The sequence below is a fragment of the Sceloporus occidentalis genome, unplaced genomic scaffold, assembly GCF_023333645.1.
Source record: "Sceloporus occidentalis isolate IW3139 unplaced genomic scaffold, rSceOcc1.0.p SCAF_2, whole genome shotgun sequence".
Taxonomy (NCBI): domain Eukaryota; kingdom Metazoa; phylum Chordata; class Lepidosauria; order Squamata; family Phrynosomatidae; genus Sceloporus; species Sceloporus occidentalis.
The window spans coordinates 164383376-164405390 of NW_028316982.1; the positions used below are offsets into that span (position 1 = coordinate 164383376).

The following is a 22015-nucleotide window of genomic DNA, read 5'->3' on the forward strand; positions in this document are numbered from 1 at the left end:
TTTTCTTTCTTTAGTACAATCAATTATAAGGAAGGGCAAGGTTCCTGTAATTTTGACAGCTGTGCAGAAGTGGAAAGTTTAGAAGGCATGCAGGTGTGAGAAAGGTAACTTTGGCTAAGGTCATCCACTTTCTACAGGATGAACATTACTGCTTTGCATTTTGTAATTCTCTTTTTTCAATTTTATTTTTAAAAACCTAGAGTAAGAAAATGTTTCTGTTACTGGTGCATCCCATTTTAGGTCAAACTGAAACTCATTTCTGAGTCTTGATGTAACAGTACACCATTATGTGAAGTCGAAGGCTTTCATGGCCGGTATGTATAGTTTTTTGTGGGTTTGTTGGGCTATGTGGCCATGTTTTAGAAGAGTTTATTCCTGATGTTTCGCCAGCATCTGTGGCTGGCATCTTCAGAGAATTCAGATGTATAGTAAACCATTAGTTCTCAACTACCCATTTTGGAATGCTTCACATGCAAAGTAGAATGCTGGCTATAGTTCTGATCATAAGTGTAAGGCCCAGTGAATGCATTGCCTTTTACTTCACAGTAAACCTAAATAGATTTACACTACTAAATCCTTTTGAGAAACTTTCATTTCAAATGGGAGAATTAAACAAAGGCACGCTTCACTTTTATGGAGATCAGTGGAATTTAAAATGATCTTCACTTGTGCTAAAGCACGTTCATAACATATCTACAATATTCAGTTTAACAAAATACCAAAACTTTTTTGGTTAATTCTAAATTCAGCATATTAACATTGGAGATGTCTCATCCATAGGGTTGCCATGACTTGAGATCAACTCAAGGGCAGTTAACAACAACAAAAAGCACTGTGTTGCTACATTGCTGAAGCAAAGGACCAACTTATACAGGTCAGTTAAAAAATGAGAAAATCAGGCTTTTAAAAAATGGATCTTGTTGGCCTCTCTTTACATCTAGAATCTTGGCACGGAGCTGAAGAGAGATGTCAATAAATCTTTTACATCATGACTTTAACAATTTTTATATTTGTATAAAATACCACACACAACACATTTTATTTAGGGATTTAATTTATATACCACAAATACTGCTTTTAATATAAGTACAATATAATACAGTTGTAATTATGTAACTGCTGGTGTTCACCCTGGGTTATTGAACTGAAATGCATGCTGTGCTGTCAAAACCTTTACTAAAATGGCCTCTAGTTAAACTTCTCCAAAGTATAAAATCATGCAAGATCTACATCCTATATGATACAACCAATACAATAATTGAAGCCAATATCCTACAAACAGCCTGGATTATCTTCTGAATTTCATCTTGCAGTGTCCATGAGTCAGCCATCATTTTCTTGAAGCAGAAGTAGTGATTTCCATTTTGTCAGTGGCATCCCACCACGACTTTTGAAACCAGTGTCAGTGTGCACAGTTATTGGCCAAAATGTCTTCATTACCTGATGCAGTTCAGACTGCAAATTTAAGTCCACTAAGAAGAGTCTATAGTTAGGAAGCTTTACGTTTTCCTCCTGTGACTACTGGTCGTGCATATTCCACAAAATCATCTATTAGAACAGGCCACGCTCCTAAGAAGAGTCAAATAGTTTTTTAATCAAAACTTTGCATGATCTTGAAACAATTTTATCTTTAAATGCAATTATCTGTTCAAATCTCAACATATTTTAGTCATATGAAAACACTTCACATAAAATTAACTGAGTTGGATCCAGACTAATGCGCTTAGTAGAATTAAACCACATTGACTTAGTTGGGTTTACTCTTAAGTCTGACCACATTTCCATCCAATCCCCGGGGTGGGTGTTCATGGACAATATTACTTTAAGACAACTGTAATTCATTTTGAAGATCCCCATGAGTTACCTTCTTCATCATAGTTTGACATGTCATCTGCAATCATATTTCCAAAATCTAAAAGAAGATTCCAAGTATCTTTGGGAATAGATCTTTTATGATGCTCCTATGCAAGAAAAACAAGCTAACATAAGCAATTTTCAAATACTGTATAATACCTGAGTAAAAACGCTGAGCAAAATGATTAGAATTAAATTAAAGGGAAAAGATCAAGTGTTCAACTGATTCTGTGAAATATAATGCAAAATGTACTTACCAATAAAAATTTATTCCAAAGGTCTAAAAATTTAAATCTTCCTGATAAGACTAAATTCCAATATGCAATTGCCATTTCTAGATCTGAAAGATATAAACATAGCATGATTGTATGAATCATATTTTAGACCTCTTACTATAAAAAGAATGAAACAGACAATTTATGAAGAATCCAAAGAAAAATGTGTCTCTAAAAAGTTAAATTTTTAGATGTTCCTCCATCTTATTTGGATAAGAAATCGTGTTTTGTTAAATACTTTTGGAGAAATAATTCAGTCTATATACTTTTCAACATATGTACACCCACGTACTTTTTGTATTTCCTTTGTGCTTCTATATAATCACTCTTCTTTAAATTCTAAAAGTAAACAATATTTCTTACATTAAAAACAAAACAATATTCATTTTAAAATTCTAGTAATTCATTTAAGAAAAAAAAGTGGGGGGAGCGGGAAATCTCTTCAAGTTACTAACCTTAAGAAATGCTGGCATATTTAGAAACATTACTTCCAAATAATACTTACAAATGTAACTCAACCCACCATTATGAGTGACTGACATTAACCTACAATGATATTATGTCATTTACCAACATTAAATCACAATTTGCCATTTGAAACAATATAGAAAACTGTAGATTTAGGTACAAGTATCAAAGTGCCAAAGGCAGTCAGCAAGGGTTAAGGTATGCAAGTAGGCTCAAATTTATTTGTTGGTTAAATAAAACATGTCTTATTAAGCCATGGTGGAGCCAGCATGGTGTAGTAGTTTGAGCATTGGACAATGACTCTGGATAGCAGGGTTAAAATCCTTACTTGGTCATGTGAGCCTACTGGGTGAGCGTCGGCAAGTCATACACTCTCAGCCTCAGTGGATGGCAATGACAAACCCCCTCTAAAGGCACTTGCCAAGAAAACCCTGTGATAGGTTTGCCTTAGGGTCACTGTAATTCAGAAATGACTTGAAGGCACACAACACGCACTATGAACCCAGGAATATTATTATATCTTAATGAGACAAAACTATAAATCTGCCAGTGACATACGTATCAAAAATGGTATTGTTTAAAGACTATCAAAAACATGACTGGACAAAGATTTTTACCAAGAGATTTGATAAAGATCAGTTAGTCACAAGTCAGTTTGTAGTTTGAATGGTATGAAGTACGGTTTATTGTTGGGCGTGATTTATAAAGCCCTATACAATTTTGGTCCAGACAATCTGAAACACTACACCTCCCTATATAACCCTACCCAAATTTTTAAGATCCTCAGGGGAAGGATTTTACTAAATACTACTGTCACATATTTGGTGAGGACATATGAGAAGGCCTTCTTAGTTGCTGCTCCCAAGCTGTGAAACTGCATCTGCATACTGGTCCTCTTTCTGCTTTTCTACCTCAAGAAGCAAATACCTTTTTATTCACACCAGCTTTTGGCAATTAACTGGTTGTTACAGAAAGATCTTCTAAGGGAGGGAGTGCTGCACTTTTATTCTTATTATTGGTGTTTTAAAAAAATGAATTTACACTGTTTTAAACAGTGGTTTTACATTGGTGGTTTTAATAGGAAAAAATTGCTTTATTTTTTAAACTGTAATCATTGTATTTTATCTGCACTTCATATTAACCTATGCTGCGCACCAACTTGGACCCTATGTTGGGAATAAGGCCAGCTATAAATAAAATTAAATACTGGAGACAGTTTATGGTTGCAGTTTGAAAGCAGATGGGGAAGCAGGCTGGTGGCTGAAGGGAGAATAAACCAGCACACAGAGAATGGGTTCTGTGAACAATTTGCACACAACACCTTAAAAACAAAATCATTCAAACCCATATTGGGTTTTACAATATATAAAAGCTATAACCTTGATTTCTGCTTGTTCTGTGTTACTGGATATATTTCAGCTTATGTAGCCTGAGGATGTAGACAGGATCCTTGGAGAGCTGAGAGCCATCAAATGCATACCAGCTCATCCAAGTAGCCAGCATAGGACTGGCTAAACAGTTAAAGCAGGCTGGCACAACATATGGCCTGGGGGCTGCATGCACCTGCTGAAGGATTTTGGGTGGTCTGCAGGGATGTGGAACAAATTTAAGGCTCCTTTGCCGCTTGGCCTTCTCCTAAAGAGATGGCTATACAGAGGAGGCGAAGGAAGGACAAATGTTTACCTTACAAGGCTCCTCTGCCACTTGGCTTTCTCCTGAGGAGAAGGCTAGGCAGTGGAGGAAGAGGAGGACAGGCAAACACTTACTCTGCAAGGCTCCTCCACTGTTTGGTTTTCTCCCAAGGAGAAGGTCAGCTGGTGGAGGAGGAAGACAGGTAAATGCTTGTGCTGCAAGGCTCCTCCACTGCCCTGCTTTGTCCTGAAGAGAAGACCAGGTGGTGGAAGAGGAGGACGAACACCCACACTGCTTGGCCTTCTCCTAAGGAGAAGGATGGCTGGAGGACGGGAAATGCTCACCCTGCAAAAGTCCACCTTTACCCAGCTTTCTTCTGAGAAGGCTGGGTTGCAGAGGAAGAAGAGGCGCAAACACTCGCCCCTCAAGGCTCTTCTGTCATTCGGCCTTCTCCCAAGGAGAAGTCTGGGTGGAGGGGGAGAAGGACAGGAAAGGCTCTCCTGCTGCTCAGCTTTCTCCTGAGGAGAGGGCCAGGCAGAAGAATCTATGCACCCCGAAGAAGTCTATTTTAATTTTGGCCCCTACTTACTATCAAGTTGTGTTGACCTGAGTTAAAGGTAATAGTTAATACCAAATTACTAGCTGCTTATTATCAAGGTAGGAGCGGTCATTTGAAGTTCTGAGATCTGGTATCACTGGTATGCTGATGACACCCAACTCTATTTCTCCTTCTAATTAAATCAGAAAAGAGTTCTTGTTTTATGTCACTAATGGACTTGGTGAGAGTGAGCAGACTAAAGCATGATCCAGATAAAACAGTGGTTCTCCTGGTCAGTCAAAAAGTGGATTAGGTAATAGGGAGTCTGCCTATGTTGGATGGGGTTACACTTTTCCTGAAATCTGGTTTGTAGCTTGGATGTACTCCTGGATTTAGTCCTGGCTGCTGACATTTGAGCACTGATTGGACGTGCATTTGCAGTCAAAACTAATGCAACGACAGTGTCTGTTCCTGGAGATGTTAGATCTACTATGGTGACGCTTGCTTTAATTACATCCCATTTAGATTACTGTAACATAATGTATGTGGAGCTGCCTTGAAAACATTACTGTTTAACAACTTCAACAAGTCAAAAATGATACAACTAGAGTTGTGAACAAGACAAGTTACAGGAGACATGTTGAAACAGCTTCATTGGTTACCAGTTTGTTTCTGAATAGAATTCAGTGTGCAGGTTATAACCTATGAAGCTTAGGTCCAAACTATGTGAAATCCCATTATCTCCCTATATGAGCCTACCCAGGTTTTAATATTGTCAGGGAAAGGCTTTCTCTAAGTCACATCATTGTCACAGGCCCATCTATTACAGGAAAATATATTCCTGGTGGCTGCTGCCTGGCAGTGAAACAGCCCTGTTTTCCCTCTTCTTCTACAAGCATATAAAGATATTATTATTTTGAAAAGCAATTGATGATAAATGGCTGTGCAGAAGACTTTTTAATAGGTATGTCTATTCCACTTTTATCCTTATTGTTACTACCATGAGAAGGGCAGGATAAATTCAATAAACAGAAGAAAAATAAAGTCAGCCTGAGAGAACTCTTTTGGGAGGAGATTGGAAATCCAGATCACCTGAGATATGCAGGAAGCCTTGCTGTGAAGCAGTAGCAAAGTGTCAAGCAGACAGCATAGCCCAACATGTGCAGGTTTCAAGCAGAGATCTGAGTAGAGGGAGCTTTAGCATGAGTCCTTGAAACTGAAACATCCTAGAAGCCAGAAGCAACAAGAAGACTGCTGAACACCATCTGTTCCTGGCTGTGACTAGCTGGAATAGTTTTAAGAAAATCTGGTCTGAGGGAAAACCTACTGAGGCATTATCAGCTGGAGAAACCCTCTTGCTATAAGAATGGTAACTAAGCATATCTAATCTACATATGTTTAAGCAGCTATAAGATACTATTTAAAGAGCAAACATTTATTCTCTTTCATAAATAAAGACCTTGGTTTCGTTCTGCCTCTAGCAGTTGTGTCAGTCCCATGTCTATACTATATGTCATCTCCAAACAATTAGCTGCTATGGGTCATCAGCATGTTTGGCTATTTACAAATCTGATTTTTCATGAAGGTAGGGGCTTTCTTTCTTTAAACCTGCTTTCTTTCACTTACTATACTAACACTAAGGCATCTAACAAGTAAATTTGATTCTGTGTTATGTCTGCTTATCCTATTGCTTTCTCTAGTATATTTATTATGGACAAGTATACATAGAGCCTGTCTTTATTCCCAGCTTTGTGAGACAATGTTAAACTGGAAACAACTATCCCAGTTGGTATGTCTATACATAAATGATTCCCAGTGCATGAACACAAATATTTCCTTCTCAAGATAGTACATGTTTATCTTGTAAGCTCTCACCAATGACATTCACAGCTCTCCTGTCTGAGCCTCTAAGATAAGGCTGGCATTCCTTTGGCATGTTAGATTAACTTAAGAAGAAGATCTGTGTTTTGAAAATTAGCTGAAAACTTGTCATTTCTGCTGCTGCTTCTTAGACCATGTGCATGCTGACATGTCAATTTGAGACAAGCCAAACTTAAAATTAGACTATCTTTATTCATGAGCAATCACAATGAATGACAAATCTGCTAAATGTGTCATTTTACCATAGTAAGTAGTTATGTTTAAATAATTTGCACAGCTGAGTTAGAACACAATCCCCTTCTCAGAAGGGGTGTTTCAATTAGAAAAATATTTTTATATGATGCATTTCTGCAGTAACTACAGAATTCTATATGTTTAAGTCCTCTTTTTTGGAAATATAAAATATTATAGCAGACTTGTAATTCAAAATTTTGATCTTGAAAATATTTCAGAATGAAAATTCAATTAATTTGTCAGTAAAAAAACCTGCATTAATTCTTTTATCAAATGAAGCTTTTCCTACTAAGACATAACAACTCTATCCAGACTGATGGTGAAGCCATAAGAAACTACTGAAATTGTTCCCATCTGAGAATCAACAACTTTTGATTCATGGGAATCGGATTGGGACCATGTTGCAGTCTGGTAGCAATCTCAGAGGTCTGGAAACACTGCATAAAAACTACGAAGACTCACTGCTCAATTTACCAGTACATTTTCCAACTTCAACTAAGAGTAACTACCAAAAACTTGTTCATGTACTAGTATTATTTGCAACATACAAAGTAAAAGAAACTATTAAAAGCTTTTTCAGAAAGGATGATGATTTCAACATGTCACAATTAGGATATAATTTTCTATATTTAGTAATGAGCTTAATAGAAATTGTTGTTCTGTGCCTTCAAGCTGATTTCAACCTCCTTAGCAAAATTTATTCAGATGTTTGCCAATGTCTACCTCTTAGACTAAGAGTATGTGATTCCACTCAAGGTCACGCAGTGGGTTTCCACAGTTGAGCAGGGATTCAGACCATGGTTGGTTACAGCCATAGTCCAAAACTCAAACCACTTATTCCACACTGGCTCCCTAGGCCATATAACTCGCATTAAATTTTTTATTGAGATATACATTACCAAAATGTTTTGAATGTTTAAAAAATGAATTCACTCTTTGGAAATTCCACATTCATGTGTTGCAAAATACAGGAAATACTTCATAAGAATTTAGAAGACTATTCTGCCTAAAGTTGACACAACAATGCATGCTGTCTCCCACCAAGCAATTGACACATGAGGGTGCGTATCTTCCAGAATTTATGTAAATAAAGCATAATAATAATAATAATAATAATAATAATAATAATAATATGAAATAAAAGGCTGTAGTCATAAGCATGGCTAGCCTGTTGACTGCAGCTGAGATAATAGGTTGTTATTTGTAATGCACTATATCTAGGAAATATTTTGGCAAAAACTTCCAACTGGATCATGGCTTGAGTGACTGTATGTGCAAAAAGGCTGTTCAAAATTTTCTTCTCCACTGGAAAGATGTACTATACTGGACAATTCTAGAACTGTTATGAGTACTGACTCATAGTAACATTAAATTAAAATCCATTATGTTGATGAGCTGGGTGTTATTGCAGATCTTGATGAGCCCTGGTAGTGCAGTGGTTAAATGCCTGTACTGCCATCACTCACTCACAAATCACAAGCTTGCGAGTTCAATATCAGCCAATGGCTCAAGCTCGACTCAGGCTTGCATTCTTCGGAGTTTGCTAAAATGAGTACCCAGCTTATTGGGGCAATTAGCTTACACATTGTAAACTGCTTATGGAGTGCATTAGTGCACTGATAAGCGGTATAGAAATGTACAGTGGGCCCTTCCCTTATGCTGGGGATCCGTTCTGGACACCCCCCCCCCCACGTAAGGGAAATTCCGCGTATGCTCGAGCCCCATTAAAAATAATGGAGCTTGCCATTACCCCTTCCAGGGTGCGCCAAGGCTTCTTCTAGAGTGGCTTTCAGCATATGCTGAAAGCCACGTATATTGTGCCTACATATGACGCGAGTGCACTGTACTTGCTATTGCTATTTCTCAGATTTTTAATAGTTTTTTTTTATTTTTTAATAGTTGCTATTTTAACCTTTAATATTTTCATATAACACCCCATGGCTTAAAATCCAGCTGTAAACTCCTAAATAAACTCAATATTACTTAGAAATAACAAGAGTTTCTAAGTCAGTGATGGCGAACCTTTTCGAGATTGAATGCTCCAACTCCAAGGTGTTCCTGCACTGGTGCTGGGGGGGCAGGACCTCTGAAGGGACAGGACATTTGCCTTCTGGGGGTGGGATTTCCACCTTCCAGAGACAGCGGAAGGCCTGGGATGATGGGGAAGAGGAGCAACAGGCATGCCCTCTGTGTGCCCTAAAAATGGCATGTGTACCATAGGTTCACCACCACTTAGGTACGTTCCACTGATTTCATGAGTCTACTATAGTTCAGACTAACATTGGATTAAGCATGTTAATGAGCAAAGCCTCCGAAAGAAGTCATCTAATAAGCAAGGAATGAGACTAAATACAACTCTCACAAATGCCTGCACCTAAAACGTTGATCTTATAGACTGCATTTTTATCTGTCTTACTGACCTCCTACAGATACATTTAGTGTGAACTATTTGGAATTAAGACATGTTCTATATCTGTCCCACTGGCTCATATTCAGAAATACAAAGATCACTTACTAATTGATAGCTCACATTAACATTTCCCACTGCAGAAGGGTGAGTTATGTGTAGAAGGAAGCATGTTCAGGCAAACCATGTGCTGGGTGGGGAACATCTGGACAGAGTAAACCGGAAGCATGCCCATAAAACCATAGAGACCTTGGGCAGAGGTAGTAACTGCAGCAGGACTGAGGCCACATCCCCAGGAACATACAAAAATATCTTCTTTCCCCTTTATTTCAGTGACCAAACAGTGATAAAAGGTGGGGAGGATGGGGCTTCCCCCCACGTCTACAAACTAGAGGGGCTTTGTTTGTTTCAGGCAATTTTGATCTGTATATCAAACCATTTAAAAAAACTTTGGAAACCACAAAAAAGGGATCTAGAGGCTGCTTGTGGTCTACGCTTTCTACATTCCTATTACAAATATATAAACAAACCTTTTACTCAACAAAATTCCTGCAGCAAGTATTCTGTGCTCATTTGGTTTCATGCATTGGTTCCCTCTCTAAACTTAATGCTCAAGGACCAGGATCTCCCAGGAATTATTTTTTTCCCTTCTTGTTATCTTCTTTCCAAGAAAAAATTCAGTTGGTGGGAATGACAAACAGGCTTTTTCAATCATGGCAACCAATTTGTGATGTACATTTCTTCACCAAGAAATTCAGATACCATCTTTGATTGTTCAGTTTTCAGGGGACAGTAAAAACATACATCATTATTGAGGGAGGGTGTTTTTTATTTATTGTTCTATCTATTCTGTTTTAGTAGATTGTTGTGCTTTGTTATTGTGTACCTTCAAGTCATTTCTGACTTATGGTGATGCTAAGGTGAACCAATCTTGGCAGGATTTGTTCAGAGTGAGTTTGCCTTTGCCTTTCTCTGTGGCTGGGAGAGTGTGACATGCCCAATGTCACCCTGAGTGTTTTCACATCTGGGCAGGGTCTCTAGAGTCATAGTCCAACATTAGACCACTAGATCACAATGGCTTTATTTTAGGATATTGTAAACTGTTTGCAGTGGATATTTTCCCTACAAAATCATGATGTAAATTTACTATAAATAAATTTAATATATAGGAAATAAATAAAAATATAGTCCAACTATTGATTAGCTTTGTTCTGAACAACCATTTGCATTGTTGGGAGGATTGAAACTGGATTCCTCTCATTAGCAAATCTGCAAATCTGTAAATTTAGGCCAATGGAACATATTTATACATAAAATATTTTTAAAAGAATGGAAATTTTTGATTGGTAACATAACATAATTTAAAGACTGTATCTGGGCCTTAATGAGGTTTTCTTTTCATTTTAACTTTGTTAGCAACTTTGAACATCATTTTTGGCAGAAAAGGAGCATATAAAATAACTTACTAAATAAACAACATCAGGTACTGCTTTAAGTAGAATGTATCCCTTCTAGAAGAATTAGTGAAATATTCACTTGATAGTGAACCATTGACACTGCATTATATGGCTAGATGTTTCTTCTTTTAAATCAGGTAGAATGACTGATTAATAAGAATGGTTTTGCAAACTTTCATGGCAATGATGACAGTAAGAAAAAGCTGGTTATTAAAACACTATTGACTGACTTCTCTGTTCACCTTATAAGGAACTCACCTAAACCTTTTTGTCCAGGATTTTTAGCAAAGTTAAAGGTAAACTGATAAAAATCTTTAAATTTCATTGGATCCTTTAATTCTTGTTCCAATCTCGGCAAAAGAGCCTTTAGTTTGTCAGTGGTATCACACCTGGTAAAAAAAACATTATCCGTATTAAGACATTTAAAAACTCATTTTTTTTTATTTAAAGCACAGCAAATAAATTTACAAATATATGCCCATCATTCATGGTAACTGACCTTTTAAAAATACCACCAGCATTTATTACAAAATTAAGGAACTCAGATATAAAGTAGAGATCAGGTTAAAGCTAACTGATATGACAATTTTAACATAACTCAAGAGTATGAACTATTCCACAGTTGTTCATTCAGCTGCTGCGGTAGATAAAAAAAGTGAAAGTACTTTTTAAAATTCCCTTTCTTCTGAACTCTAACTAACAAACAGGTAAAACCAGTAAAACTAAAAATAAAACTATGTAAAACAGAGCAGAACTATATCTAGGTAAATGCATGTCCACAAACTTATATTTACCAGGATATTTATCAGGATGACGGTCTTATGGGGAGAAGCTGGTATGCAGAGAAAGGTGTCCTGTTGAGATCAATAATTTCTCTTGAAAATGCTCCAATCATGACTCAACTAGTGAAGTGTCAGCAAGTAGGTGTGTGGAAGAAGTGGGATTTGGCTCCAGCTCTATTCATTTTGGTTTAATTTCCTAGTTGCTCACAGAGATACTACTTGTGTATTCAGAGACAATCTACCCTGATTAGACATAATTCCAATATTTTTGGCCTGTGTACAGAAATTCTTTCCCTCAGGTGCTGTTGATCTGTTTAGACTGTGACTGAATTATTTATTCTGTGAAGTTTAAAGTGTGATTGTGATGAAGCATATTGTGTCCAACCAGAAATCAAAGCACACATATGGCAAGCTTCACTCTTCTTCTTCTGTGTAAGTTTCATATTTTTTTAAAAAAGCTCAACAAAACCTCTCTGGTGTACATAATACAGAATAGGACCCAATGATGATTTTACTTATTTCCCATTGTAACTGATGCGATTTGGGTCATGATCCAACTACTAAAAAGTATATTCTGAGTTTTAAGAAGAAAATCTCTAAATATGGACTTACGGGAAGGGGACAAGCCAGACGCAGAGACTGGGAACTGTTTTATCCTTTCTACAGAAAGCCTTAACTGTTTAATATTTTCACACACAAATAATGGAATCATGTGCATGGCTCAGAGCATTTTTTTGTAGCTCTTACTGTGACAGTTCCCACAGAGAAATTAGACAAGTCATTGTTCAATTTAAAAAGTTGCTTACTTTCTTTGCTATAGGAGCTTTGGATGTAAATGCTACAAAGAAAGCTCCGGATACATGCACAGTTTCTTTGTCAACAAATGCTTCTTTGGAATGCAGCTCAGGTCATCTGAGTATAAGGAGGACAATATGAATTAAAGAAGGCAATTACTAAGAATGCACATTTAAATTGTTCAGGAAGTTTCTTTTGGCCTATTAAGAGAAAATGGAAGTCCTGTTAAAAGTAGCCATACTCACCCCAATTCTGTCATGCCATCTACAAATTCTTTTTTACTGAATTCACATTGAGTGGCTGCCCTGAATTTCCACGCTATGACCAAAACGCTGATACTAGCAGGGTCTAGACTTAAATCATCACAAAACTGTTGAATTCCATCAATGCCAATTTTATTCTCATCTTGTGGATCTGTATTTAAAAACAAACAAAAAGAATCATGTTTTACATTAATAACTTGTCAAGCATATTTCATCACAAGCCATCCTGATTTCTTATCCAATTATTGTACAAACTTTAATTTTTTAAAACTTTACTCCTTTCCTTGAATAACAAAGCAGCTTCAAATATTACTGCATGAAAATATGCACATATAAATAAAACCATAATGGGAATTAATGGTTGATGTGAATATAACAAAGGCCTATTTCTTTGTAAACGAATCATCTTCAGCATAGTGCTAGATGCATTTTAAAAGATAATAGTGTAACACAAGATATGGAGATAAAGTGTAGTACTCTCCCTATTTGTATTTCCCTGGGGATACTCCAGATACCATTTTTGTTGCCTTTCCCCACTTAAGTCTAAGGCACATTCCAAACCCACTATGTTCTACTGATGCAGTCTTTGGTGGATATTTTCTTGGCAAGCTGGGGGGTGCAAGTTATAGAGGGAAAGGTAACAGAAACTTGAGGGGCATTTTGATGACCAGCAGAACATTAAAGTGTTGAGAAACGATGTTAAGGTGGCTTACCAGAAAAGCTGTTGCAGTCCTTGTCCCATCCCCTACTACTTTAAACAAAGTTTTCCAACTATTCTAAGCAGAATGAAACTGTAACAGGGCAGGGCAGACTGTCAAAGTTCCTGATAATGCCTTCTTTGAAATGACGATACATGATACAACATCATTCCAGAAAGAAGCACTGTGACAACCACAATGTTCACCCCTTAATGTCTCTGGAGTAATACTACATATTGACATAGCATCATTCCAATTAAGAAACTGTGGAGAAACATTGTGGTCTGCCTAGTTACTAATTACTGGACTTGAAATGGTGAGAAAACTTTCTTTAAATAAAAAAAAAAAAGAGTAGCAATTCACAAGAATTGCCACACCTTTTCTGAGAAACCTTCACCTATCCCAAAATGGTTTAATTTTCTGATAGCTGAAAATGTGGAAAGTGTTGTTTACCTAGTTTTAAAACCAAATGCAAGAGAACTATGCATGGACATCTATGCTAGTTCTCTTCTCCCTGTATTCAGTGTGTGAGATAAGAGTTGGCAGCAGTTTTAGCCAGCCAATTTTTACATGAAACTCCCCGGGAACTTAATTATTGGAAGAGAGAGAACAACCTTTATTTGTTTCTGCCCATCCTATTATTAGCAGCAAAGAACCATGAGAAAGATTTAAGGAGACACATCAGACAACAGGACCCCTTTGGCACTAAGACAACAGAAAAGCATTACAAGTTGCATAGAGAAAAGTGTGGTTATCAAGAGAGAGACTTCTGGAACAGGGAAACAGAGAGGGTGCAAACATTTGTGCAGGGGTAAAAAGAGAAGGAATGCCATGGAACGCAGACAGAAAATGAGGGTGCTAACAGAATCAGGGCTTTTGTGAAACCAATAGCATGAGGGCTGGCTGAGATGGGGACAAGTGGCAAAATAAATTTTGAGATGTAGTACACCAGCACTTTTTAAAGAGGACAGGAAAAAACCCAGATGATTACTGTAAGAAAGTATTAGTAGACAGTCATGTGCAGACCATTTTCTAATTATAAGGTTCACGCTTTCCTGATCCTGCCACTGAAGCACTTAAGTGCAGGTGCATATCAAATGTCCTCTAAAGTCTACTTTCTAATGACTTTGCTTAATTTAAGGAGTAACTGATTTGCAGATCACCATAATACAAGAGGAAAAGAACCAGTCATTTCCCCTGAATGCCCGCTACATAATGTCCAGTTTTTATGGCAGTGAACTAAGAGTAAGTAAAACTAAAAATGTCTTTAATACTCCAAGACATTACTAATGTTTTTTTGTAAGAGCTGTCACTCAACTAATGTATTTTAAGAATGTTTTAATAATCTTACTTTTACGCTGTTGTCTACATGCATTTGCATAATACGAAATCTTTGGACATACTAAATTAAATATAAGCTAAATTATAAATCAAGCAAGTCCACCTGTGGCCCTCTAGATGTTATTTGGACTATAATTCCCACTACCCCTACCCACCACAATCAATGGTGAGGTCCAATGCAGTTTCATAGATATCTTCAAAATGCCCTTCTCATTCTATTACATTAATGTAACAGACCTGTAACAGACTCAGAGGACAGCAGGTACAACTGTAACTGGCAACTTCTGTAACTTATGTTCATAGCTTTACTTCAACAAACAAGTATACAGTGCTCTTGCCTTACGCAGGGGATCCGTTCCGGACCCCGGTGCATAGGGCAAGTTCCGCCTATGCTTGAGTCCCATTGCGGATAATGGGGCTTCTGCACACGGTGGCGAAGTGGTGTGAGTGCTTTGGGCATGCGCACCATTCACTGAATGGTGCAGGGCTTCCAAGCATAAGCTGGAAGCCGCAAGGCACCTGCGTATGACATGGGGGCATTGTAATACCATATACTCCAGTATGGGACTTACAATTTTTCAAAAAGTGATAGCACAGGGGAACAGTGTCTTTTTCAGAAGAGTACTAGGCTAGGTTTTATCCCAGAAAAAGAATCAGTGACAAAGGCTGGAGGTGACAGATTGCAACAAGCATACATCCAGTGCCTGCTTGCCACTCCTTCCCTATAAAAATACTTCATCAAACAATAGGGACAAAAAAGATGCATTCTGATCCTATGAAACAGGAAGTAAGAAATCTGAGCCTTATGTTGCTTTTACAAGCCAACATTTGTTGTAACCTTTTGCTTGCTAATAAACTAAAACTATAGCTGATTAATACAATTATAAAAACTTGTGACTCTAATGCTTGTGCCTTTAGAATGCAGACAGACATTTTATTTTGAATAGAAACAAATATATCTCAATCTTATCCAATGAAACGGCCATACAACATGTTGGTGTTCAGGATTTTACCACTTTATTTGCTTAGCAGTAACAGGAGACCAAAACCAATTTTCCATTTACAAGTAACCTCTCATTACTAAGTTTAAAAGGTGTTGCACTGATGACAGAAAAAAGGTACAGTAATACTAAACGAAACAAACTTATGCAACATATGTGTATGTAAGTATGCTCAGGAGTCCAGCTTAAAAGAGATAAACAATGAACAAAAGGACAAAGGAATACCAGAAGAAGGGATTATGCACTCAAGCGGCAACAACATTTTCAAGGCTCAGGAATTCATAAGTGTGAATACTATCTTTCACTCTCAGTGAAACTGTACATCACCAAACTATAAACATGAATGTAAAAATATGGTCAAGACTAAAAATGGCCAAGATCATGAAAAAGTTTATATGATAACTTGGGGACATAATGAAGGCACACAACATCCTATACAAATAACAAAACAGAAGAAAACATAGGAATTAAGAACAATTATTTGATGAACCATATTATCATTGGAGGCCAAGGAAAGAGGAACACGAAAGTGGAAAGGACTCAGTCATGAGAGAAAATCTTACAGTTTTGTGGTTCCAGAGGAAAGTGATTGGTAGTGACAAACAACACAACTGCTAGATGTGCTAAACTGTTATAGAATAAGACACAGAAGAAAAATTCAAACAAATTGCAAATAAGAAGTAGTTCAATAATGTTCTATTCACACATACAACTATGATAAGTCTTCGACTCTTCTGAGCTGTCTTGGTACACCAAGTTCAGCAAGCTACATGTTAGTAATAAGGCATGGTAAGATATGCTTATTAGAAATGTATAGTAAAATAAGGATCCTGATCTAGCAGGAACAATTTTCTTATGAGCAACAAGACTCAGAACAAGGAATTGCCAAAAATACATTCCTAGAAATTTTTTACCTTTCAGGATTGGTGGGTCTGTTTATCCTGAAAGGGAATCAAGGCCTCATGTCAAGCATAGAAGAGTACTAACTGGAGACACTTGTGTGAAGCTGCATATATAGAAAACACGTTGATCACCAAGATCCACTGAATTTGCATGATGATTTTCTGACAGAGCCAGAAACATGAATGTATGATAAGCATGCATTTGAGCCATATGGGTCTGCCCAGATTTCAGAATTGAAGGAGAAACCCTTCAGTCTCATCGCTTTGGAATAGGACTGGGGAATAGTGGTGATTTTGGGGTTACTTCTTATCTTACTCCAGAGTAAGATATATTTTCTTAATGTTACTCCTACTCCTGTAAAAACGTCTTACTCCATTACTCCTTACTCCTACTCCCCAGCCCTGGGGAAAAGCCCCAATTGCTTTGCAAGGCTGGCGTGTGTATGTGTAAGTATCTCTCTCTTTGCCTCCCAGTCCCTACCCCAGTGCAATATAATAAAATATTTTTTTTGGTGGTTGCACATACAATATAATAACAGGAATAAGCAGTAAAAAATATATTTTGTCACTCCTTATTCTACTCCTACTCCCCAGCCCTGCTTTGGAGGCATGAGTAGTAAAACCAAAGGGAAAAACTTTCTCAGTGACCACTCCAAGACTGTGGAATGCCTTTCAGATCAAGATAGCCCTCTGTCAGCCAGCAAAGACCTTTCTATTCAGACAGTGATTAGCTGATTAAATGGTTTTCTTAAAAAATTAATATAGTATTCATAAATTGTTGTGTGTTTTATTGTAATATGTACTTAAATTTTTACAATATTTTAGCATATTATTGGCAGAAAACAAACAAAAAATTGTACCTTTAAAAGCACACCAAATTATTTGACCTATATTAATTACTACTAATACTCCATACCTATTTTTCCTCGAAAATTTAATTCCACCAGTTATTTATTCCTTTATTAATAGTCTCTGAGATGAAGGCCATCTCATGCAGGTTGTTTACTGCAACATGAGCAGAAGTAAGGTGTTAAGAATGTGTTACAGTTGAAAGTTTACAACTGAAAATAAAGGAAATACTTAGAAATGGACAGAGGTAAACATAGGTCCAAAACACACGGCAGAAATAACTGTTTGAGACTGCTTTAACTGCCCTGGCTCAGTGCTAAGGAAGCCTGGGAATTGTAGTTCATTGGCTCCAGAGCTCTCTGACAGAGAAGGCTAAATGTTTCACAAAGCTACAGTTCCTAGAATTCATAGGGCAATCAAACTGGATTATTTCTGCAGTGTGTTTTGGACCTTACTCACCCAAACAACAAGATGTGTAATCAGAAGTAGGTTTACATATATCCCTTGCTAGACCAGGAACGATAGTTAAAAACATTCATCCAAGCGTGAATGCTGTATTTCTTTTTTTCGCTGCTTTAAACAGAATATAGAGTGAGATGAGCATCTATATATACATCCCAGTGTGAATAGGAATATATATTTTGATGTGACTGTGAGAACACATCATCTGTAAGCAATGCAGCAAATAAAAAAGCATCCAATTTACACCTGTAGCTCCAAGTGATTTCTGTGAGGTATTGGATCAGTGTGATAACGCAGATAATACGCAACTTAACACAAGTTTCTTGTGTAATGAATCAGATACCATAATATCCATGCCATCATCTAAAAATTAATAGTGACTTTCTAACAGACACAAGTGGTTATTTTTCCTTACCACCAATACCATATTTGCTAGTGCTCATGTTGTTTACATTTTGAAGAAAGACTGTTCCATATGAAATGTTGCAATATAAATTTTGTGTTTAAGAGGTTTCCTCACCTCATTGGGACACATATGAAAAAGCCATTGCAACAAAATGCTACATTTTTATGTTTACAACACAATACTATGAATTCTTTCAGTACTGAGTTCCACCAAGTTCAATGAGGTTTACTTTTTATTATGTGTGTTTCAGATTACAATCTGTCTCCTTCCTCTACAGGCCTTAAACTAAAATGGCGATCAAGTTCAAAGGGGGAAAAAGTGAAACAAACGCCTTACCTTTGTACCTGTTATATAATTGTTCTAATTTCTTCCTGTCTATTGAAATTTTCATGGATTCTTTGTAGTACAAGTCTGGGTTCTGGAAGTAGTTGTCTGTTGCCACTTCTAGCTTCCACTCATTTTGCATTAAGCAGTATATAGCAGTCCTTTCACCAGCCTGGGTAACTGCCATAAATTGGCGGACCTTGTCCTTCTGAGACGATTTAAGTTTGTGCTTTGGGATGCAAAAGAAGCAGGAAAGCCAATGAAGCCAATCCAGAGGTTTGTTTCTGAATTCTATTACAACTGCCTATCTTTAAAAACGGTTTAGTTCTCCTGCTGGGTAACAAATTTCATTCCAGGATAACCCCAAGAAATCCTTGTTCTTCTGTAGTTAAAGGCATCACCTTCTTCTGAAAACTGAAATGACAGCATCTATACGTACATTTTTAATACACACACAACAATCAACTTTCCAGTTAAGAAAGCCTAGCACAGAATAATCTACACAGATTTACTTTTGGAGTAGAAAATAAGCAAAGGACTGCACTGTTAGTTACACTATCAATGGATCGCCGTAACAGTTTTTTTGGAACAGTTTGTTATACTGTACATTATAAGCCAAGAATTTAAAAATACATATTCCAAAACAGGCAATTTTAAAGAGCTTCCACAGCATGTTTCTAATGCAATAATGTTTTAGTTGCATTTCCATACTGATAACAGGCCCTTGAAGCATCTGAGCAAGTGGCATGCAATGGTTATTTCCACATCAGACTTTCCTTTAAGATAGAACCTTCCATATAAAAACCACTTTAGATTGAGAAATCACATGGCTTCCACATGTAGGTTTGCTCCTATAGTAAACTACATAAATTGCACTTCACTACTATATCTGAACAAGCTCCGTGTAAGAAATCAGAAAGGAATAATACTGCAAAATAAATCCTAGCAAGATATATCCACCAACCAAAACTCTATTTAAGTATTTAAACTTTCCTCTTAAAGAGAGGATGTTGTTGTTCTTGTTTTTTGGCTCCTCCTCTAATGGGTTTTGATTCATGATCCACTTTTTGAGGACAGTGGTGGCGGATGGAAAAGGCTTGCAAGTTATTAAGCTCCCCAAGGGGCAGGGAAAAACTAACAAGAGTTTATTAACAAGCCGCCTTTGTAGAACAGGAGCCTTTCTTTTTCTTTTGAAAGCACCTCTGCTGTTTCTTCTTCTAATTTGGGGCTTTGGTGCTAAACTCGGCTTCCTCTAAATTAGGATCTACACATTTCAAGGGATGGCAGTGGGAGAAAAGAAGAGGCACATCTTTTCAGTGAGGTTAAGGATCAGTACTGCATATGGAAATGGCTTAGTCCATGGCCAAGGAAACCTTGTACAGAGAAGAGGGGAAGGAGAAGCAGTTTTCATAGCACAAACACAACATATGTGGCTCCTAGCTGCCTTTCCTGTGGTGCCCTATGAATCCCTCGCCCTATAAAACAGCCCCCCAGCCCCCTTAAGAACAGGAGGAGGCTTCTTAGGAGTCAACACAGCTCTGCTTTATGTGTTTGGGGGAGAGGGAAGTGTGTGTATATATATATATATATATATATAGGACAGAAGATAGCCTTAGGCTTGTTGTTGTTATGTGCCTTCAAGTCAACTTACGATGGTGACCCTAAGGCAAACCCATCATGGGGTTTTCTTGGCATGTTCCTCCACAGGGAGGTTGTGTTTGCCTTCTCCTGAGGCTGAGAGAGTGTGTCTTGCCCAGGATCACCCAGTGGTATATTAGATAGATAGATAGATAGATAGATAGATAGATAGACAGACAGACAGACAGACAGACAGACACACTGGGGGAATAATAACCCGGTTTGGCACCGCTTTAACCCTTTGTCTGGCCCTCTGCTATGGAATTCTGGGAGTTGGAGTTTGTTGTGGGGCCCAGAGCGGAGCAACAATGCAACAAACTTCAACTCCCAGAATTCCATAGCCTTAAGCCACACCAAGTCTTAAAGCGGTGCCAAACCGGGTTATTATTCCCCCAGTGTGGACGCAGCCAGGGAAGAAAGTGGCGAGAAAGAGGAGGAGGGAAGGGGTCAGCCTGGAGCAACCTGCCCAAAAAAGGGAAAGGTACGTGGAGGCGGTGTTGCTGCTACTCCTATAGTACTACTGCTACTAGTCCTACTCCCTTTCTCAGGCTTATAAATGGAGGAGGAGGAGGAGACATATAATAGAATAGACCCATATTGGTGACCCTGAAAATCAGCCCGAAAGACCGTTGCCCTGGCGCCTCCTCCCCCTCCCTTTCTTCTTAGGATGAGGATGATGATGATGATGATGATGATGCCCTGGCGCAGACTCTCCTCAGTGCTCCTGGCGCGCGCCTTCCCCCCCCCCTCCTCCTCCTCCTCCTCCTCCTGCTGCCCCCTCCCTTTTTTTAAACGTACCATTTTATTTCCCAGCGGCGCTTTCCCCCAACTTCACTCTGCCGCCGCCACTGCCGCCGCTGTTACGGCGTCCTTCTGCGCAGGCGCGAACCGGGCCTCCTTGACTGGACTTGTGTGTTTCACCTCACTCCAAACCCTCCTCCCCCCTCCCCTTTCCTCTTCTCCTGTTTCCTTCACGGCTTTACCCAGAAGCCTCCGCTCCTCCGCGTCTCTTCCTTCTACCAAGGATGAATGAGTGCTATGATTGCTAAGGCTACTACTATTAGGGAATCAACAAGGCCTGACATTGACCTCAAGGACTACGTTACCCATGGTGCACCTCGCCGTCAGGATAGACTTTAATAGAGTCACACGCAATCTCTAACTTCCGGGTTTCGGCGGCCAAAAGCACAGCCGTCATTTAGGGTAGCCAGGCGTCCCTTATTATAAGGGGAATTCGTTATATATGGAAAGGACAGCTTATCCCTTATAGGTGGCCCTTATTTTAAGGGCCTAGTTGAGGGTTGGAAAGCTTTCCCTTGTTTATAGACCAATAGTCCCCAAACTGTTCCCTTTAAGAGGTTTTGGACTACATTTCCCAGACGCCTCAGCCATGTTGGCCAATAGTGTGGGATTCTGGGAGCTGGAGTCCAAACTTTTGAAGAGCACAGTTTGGGGACCACTGATCTACACTGCAGAAATAATGCGCTTTAATTATGGTAGCTCTATCCTATGGAATCATAGGATTTGTAGTTTTACTAGGTCCTCAGCCTTCCTTCACAAAGAGTGCTGGTGCCTCACAAAACTACAAACCCTAGGATTCTGGAGGATGGAGCCGTGGCAGTTAAAGTGGGATCAAAGTGGGTTAATTCTATAATGTAGATGTACCCTGGGTCCTCAGTTTGCCTCTCGTTTTCCCTGGCCAGCTTCCCTTGTTTAGGTTTTACCAGAAAAAGAAAAAATAACGGTGAAGAAATTTGGAAAAAAAAAACCTTCAGATTACTGTCACTCTGCATTTTCCTACGTCTATG

The 22015-nt window shown here is 38.3% G+C and overlaps 1 protein-coding gene across 5 annotated transcripts; it reads right to left on the reverse strand.

The window, feature by feature from the left end:
- Positions 1–1036: 1036 nt before the first annotated feature.
- On the reverse strand, positions 1037–21250 carry LOC149319223 (DCN1-like protein 2). 5 transcript variants are annotated; one of them, XM_089511317.1, is made up of 7 exons: positions 21006–21250; positions 18582–18798; positions 12569–12737; positions 11005–11135; positions 2112–2194; positions 1865–1961; positions 1037–1569 (listed from the first exon to the last, which is right to left on the reverse strand). In XM_089511317.1, exons 1-7 carry the CDS (start codon positions 21006–21008, stop codon positions 1490–1492), a joined length of 780 nt encoding a protein of 259 aa, XP_089367443.1. In that variant the 5' UTR covers positions 21009–21250; the 3' UTR covers positions 1037–1489. The 5 variants fall into 5 exon arrangements, with proteins under 5 accessions (XP_089367443.1, XP_089367446.1, XP_089367447.1 ...); XM_089511320.1 differs by having other exon boundaries at positions 18582–18983; XM_089511321.1 differs by having other exon boundaries at positions 18582–18998.
- Positions 21251–22015: the final 765 nt, after the last annotated feature.